The sequence below is a fragment of the Vidua chalybeata genome, chromosome 28 (genome assembly GCF_026979565.1).
Source record: "Vidua chalybeata isolate OUT-0048 chromosome 28, bVidCha1 merged haplotype, whole genome shotgun sequence".
Lineage (NCBI taxonomy): Eukaryota > Metazoa > Chordata > Aves > Passeriformes > Viduidae > Vidua > Vidua chalybeata.
The window spans coordinates 3,722,515-3,727,474 of record NC_071557.1 but is presented as its reverse complement, the minus strand read 5'-3'; the positions used below and the strand labels follow the sequence as shown (position 1 = coordinate 3,727,474).

The window sequence follows — 4,960 nt, the reverse complement described above, 5'->3', positions numbered from 1 at the left end:
GGAAGAATCTATTCTGTTTCTGTTTCTTCTCTTTGTGAAGCACAAACCAACGCCTGGGCCATGCTGCAGCCCCAGCACAGGCATGGACCAAGGGGGAAATTTCTCTTTTCTGCAAGGGCAACTCACAAGGCCCACTGTCACTGTGTTCTGATTTTGGGTTGAAGAAACAGACAAAGCATTCTATTTATTTAATATATTTATATTTATTCTTTAATTTATTAAAGCATTATATTTATTTCTATGTCATAGGCTTGTTATGCATCAAAGCTTTGGACAGGCAGGTTGAGCCTCGTACCCGAGTTCTGTTCCAGCTGGAGAACATGGTTACCACCACTAAAACATGCAAAAAGGCATTTCCTTGCAACAGAAATGTCAATATTCAGTTGCAATGAGTTCTTCACAGATTTTAAGGCCCAAAATGCTTGGAATGCCGGCACTGGCACAGCCATCAGCATCTGCTGGTGCTAAAAAATCCCAAGAAAATGAAGCTAGTATCAGTACCAGTATTTATGTCAGTATATATCTCAGTATCAGCATCTCCTTACCAGATGAGGTCCCTGTATCCAGCTAGGAAAAGTCTTAAACAGATAAATCTCAATCCCCAATTATGGCCCTATTCAAGGCTTCTGTTTGTCTCAAAACTGTGCAGAACATTTGTAGTGCAACTCAAGGGGAAGAAATGTCTGCACAGCCCCAAGGTACCACGAGGATTTGGGTTCAAAGAGGAGGAAGGTGCCCTGGGGCAGAGACACCTGTGACTTACGTTCAGTGGCCACCAGCTCGTAGAGAGGCAGCCCCGTGCAGAGATTTTCAATGTGTTTCCCATAGAGAATCCAGTCTTTAAAATGCCCCAGCCTGGAACTGCCAGGTTGGAACTGGGCCCACACATTATTCGGAGAATATACATCCCTCATGGTCTGAGAAGAAAAGGTTAAACACCGTCAAAAGTGTAGCTTTAGCTTCACTCTACTGGGACTCTACCCTTTGAGAAGGCTCCCAAACCCAGAATCACCTTCCTTTGCCTCATAAAAGAACGTTAGATAAAGAAACTTCATGCTTTTAAATAAAAAAATCATTTCAATCTATTCAGTAACAAAATTCATTAGGTATTAATTATGCCAACACAGCAAGCCTGAGCCGTACTGCTGCCATAATAAGTTATATTATTGGCATCAAGTTTTGCTGCAAATGTGCTACTGGGCTGACACAAAACGGGCCAAACTCCAGTTCACCTCCAGGCAATACTTCCAGTCTCCTGAAACCTCAGCATGAACAAGGAAGTCAAAATCTGGTCAAAGTAAATTGATCTCTATTTTCTGTTCTCAAAAAAGAATAAATTTCAAGCAGTGTCAAGGTCAAAATTTCAACAGGACAATGAATAAAGGGAAAGTTTGCCTGAACTTAATATTGTGATCACCTCAAAATGGCCAAAGGACATCAGTTCCAAGGACAGAGGATTATACAGCTTGAGACACCTTGACAACCCCCTATAAAACTGCAGGGGGGCCATGATGGTTCATTATCTTAAAAGAATGTTTGCATGATATTCCCTTCAAGCTGTGTCTTGTCAGAACAGCTCCATCATTGTTAAGACAGCATGAGTCATTCCTGAGCTGCTTTAGGGGCAGAGTGGAGGGTCCCCCTCACACCACACTGTTCCCACCCCTTCCTTGCCAGCAGTGAGGGTTCCCCACAAAGTCACCTCTCTCTCAAAAGCCAGACGTCCAATCTCTTGCAGGTCTGGGATTATATCCTTCTTTATTTTCATGATAAAGCAGGCATTTCGTGAGAACAGCTTGGTGGCAATATACCCCTATGATGGAAAGAATTGAGGTTAAATCATTAGAAACGCTGACATTAGTTGGTGCTCTCCACTCTTTGGGGCAATCTGGAAGGAACAGCAAGTGGTGCAGAGGCTGCTGCTGAGGAATGAATGCATTTCCTTTCTCTCCTTTGGGGAATGGAGCCAGCTTGTCCTGGTGCCTGTCCCTGAGACTGGAAGCATAATTTCTGAGAGATTTCTGCTGCCCATGAGTGCTGGCAGCCCATCCTCACCTCCAGCCCCACTGAGGTCAGGGACCTTCTTCACTTGCAGGAACTGCCACCACAAGTTTCATTACAAGTCTTTTAAACTGCCCCATCGTACGGATGAAGAAAGGAGGAAGAGAGGTGCTGGGAGTCCTCAAAGAAACAGTGTTCAGGGACAAGATGTGGTGAGAATACGCTAAAATAAGCTCTGATTTTAAAAACTTCCTCAGGGGTCAATTGGAGGCAGATCCTTGGATTTACTCACGTGTGTGTAGTCAAAAATGGTGTCAGAGGAGTACACGCCAGAGCGGACGTGGACATCAACGATGTGCTCCTCGCTGTGGATGGTCATGGTCCCAGTGACATAGTTGCTGATGGGATCTCGCAGGGTAAAGGTCTTTGGTAAAAAGCATAAAATCATTGTTCATCACCTGGCTTCCATCTTTAGCAGGCGCAACAACCCCCGATGCTTTCTGCTTCATGTAAATACCAAATCCCTTAGGAACTCTGGGTTCTTGGGATTTGGTATTTACTGCACCCTGGAGCAGTCTGAGGAGGCTCTTGAGCTGGAGGTCAGTTATAAAACAGGCCCTCCTGCAGGCTGGGGAAAACCTGCATGGGACATCCCAGTCATTCTGGGCAGCAGGGACTGGCAGGAGACTGCTCCAGTCTCCAAATGTTTGATTGAACTAAGGGGACCTCTGTCCCCCTGGCTTGTTACTTTGCACCTGTACAGAACCTCTGGCAAAAGCTCTTTTTCTCTATACTTGACAACAAGTAACTTGTTGGTTTTGGTTTCGTCTGTGGTTTTCTTCCTACTCTATTGCCCCTGCCCAGTGACCCAACACATTTTAAACACTCATGTGCAGGACAAGGCTCATCACTCTACTCACGTCCAACGCAGAAGTCTGAGCCCAAAAGACTCCCAGGCATATGAGGACTGCAGCCTGTAAAAGGAATCAGAATTCTCACTCGTCAGAAACACCAGGCAGTGCCATAAAAAATCCCAGTTCATGAACTGAGGGAAGGAGCTGGAGCATCAGTTTGAAAAATCATCCACTTAGCATGTATATTAGCTGAAAACAATTTCAGTTCCTCATTGTAAAGTTTTTGCTATCGGGGTCTCCTTTGCCTGTAACTGAAAAAGCAGAATAACTTAACCATGGCATTTCTGCAGTTTTCAGAAGTCCCTCCTTGATGCCATGTTACCTCTGGATTTGCCTCTACAACTGCAATCATTAAATCATAACCAAACCCCCCTTCTGAACTGTAAGCAATTCTGCATTCTTTGCTCAAATGAGGCTTTCACTGACTTTGCTGACCCAAGAAATATAAGTTCTCCTCTTTCCACCCAAAGAAACAACACACAGATCATATTATTGTACCACTTACTTGAGCATCTTCCTCTATATCCTTTGGTTTTTAAAAGTGAGAATTTACAGTATTAAAAGTTCAACAGAAATGGATATACTCACAAATCTCTTCATTTTTCTTTCAGATGAGAACAAGAGGCTGCAGAAGGTAAGAACGCAAGGAAGTCCCAGAGACCTTCAACTTTTATATCTTGCAGGAGGTGTGGGAAACACTTGACAGAACTTTCCTTCATGACTCGAACAAGTCCATATCTACATGTCGTAAGCCTCCTATCTGAATTTTGGGTTGGCACAGATAACCTGACCCAGATATATTTAAAGCACATTTAAAGTAAGTCTCAGTAAATCAATCACTCTGCAAATGGCCATTATTCACTGGTTTAAACTTCAGCATCGCTGGTTCTATTTTTTAAAGTATTTAACAGGATATTGTCCAGAATTAAATGACATTGGGAATAACACTGCTATTTATTCACACAAACTGCATTTTGTCGTCTGAAACACAATCCCTAACAGCCTGACTGACAGTCTGCAGAAGGATGCAGGGAAGAAACACCTGTGCCATGGTGGCCTCCTTGTCAGACAACAAACAGACCAATTCTTCAGCCATTTCTTTCACTGAAATTATTGGAAGGGGCCCTGAGCCACCTGACAGTGAGTGGCATCCCTGTCCATGGCAGGGGGCTGGAACTGGATGATCTTTAAGGCCCCTTCCAACCCAAACCATTGTGGGACTCCTTGATTCCATTCCATTCTTAACAAGAAGTGCTGCTCATTTCTGATCAGTTACCACCATGGGCAGAGCACATGAACTGAAAGGAGTGACGGAGTTGGGAAAAACAGCTGTGCCTCACAGGACAGCCTGGGGCACTTCTGGCCCGCTCAGCACACGAGGGAGTGACATGAAAACCCAGAGGCTCCGTGGTGCGCAGGAGGTCACAAACAAAAGGAGCAGGATGGGGATTCCCCCTTTGAATCCCCACTGATGGCTGCATTTTGGGAGAATGCCAACGACCACAATGTTGCCACCAGAATGTTCTCTGGTGTTCCCAGGTGACTGCAACCTTGCCCGGACTCCTCCTCATCCGCTGTCCCGCACCAGCCAGTGCTGGCACCTGCATGAATCACACTCTGCTTCCTGCTGGAAGGTCATAATCAAGGCTGGTTCCTCCCAATAAAACAAGAACTCAAACTAACAGCAAACACATTTCTGTAATTTCTCTTATCAGAAAAAAAGGAGAAGGAGATTGTACAGAAATATCTCTCAGCTAACAGGCCTCAATGGAAAAAGAAAAAAAGGAAATTGCACACATTTGCTTTATGCCACCTAAGTCCACATGAGAAATGGTTATCTCAAGAGTAACAATGCCATGCTGCTAAGCAATATATCAGAAAACACATAAACAGATACCAAATTCTGCTAAACCCAGTTAAACTAATTAGGTTGCACTCCTCTTGAAAGCTGGCTCTGTCCCTTCTTCTCAACAGAATCTTTATTTTTAAGATTACAGGTATGTCAGAAATACTCAGAGTACATTTTGACAGTCAAGTAAGTATTT

General features: G+C 44.1%; 1 protein-coding gene across 1 annotated transcript; it reads right to left on the bottom strand.

Annotated features, from left to right (window-relative positions):
* Positions 1 to 301: 301 nt before the first annotated feature.
* GKN2 (gastrokine 2) lies at positions 302 to 3,966 on the bottom strand. Its single transcript, XM_053966274.1, has 6 exons — positions 3,928 to 3,966; positions 2,922 to 2,975; positions 2,294 to 2,425; positions 1,703 to 1,813; positions 764 to 917; positions 302 to 464 (listed from the first exon to the last, which is right to left on the bottom strand). Exons 1-6 carry the CDS (start codon positions 3,964 to 3,966, stop codon positions 373 to 375), a joined length of 582 nt encoding a protein of 193 aa, XP_053822249.1. The 3' UTR covers positions 302 to 372.
* Between the last annotated feature and the right edge of the window lie 994 nt (positions 3,967 to 4,960).

Bases quoted from the DNA above. Each gene is read 5' to 3' on its own strand.
- GKN2 (XM_053966274.1), bottom strand. From the start codon at position 3,966: ATGGCACAGGTGTTTCTTCCCTGCATCCTTCTGCAGACT. The intron at 2,976-3,927 runs GTCAGTCAGGCT...TTCCTTTTACAG, and splicing joins CCTGCATCCTTCTGCAGACT to GCTGCAGTCCTCATATGCCT. The intron at 465-763 runs GTAAGTCACAGG...GGGATTTTTTAG, and splicing joins CGAGCTGGTGGCCACTGAAC to CACCAGCAGATGCTGATGGC.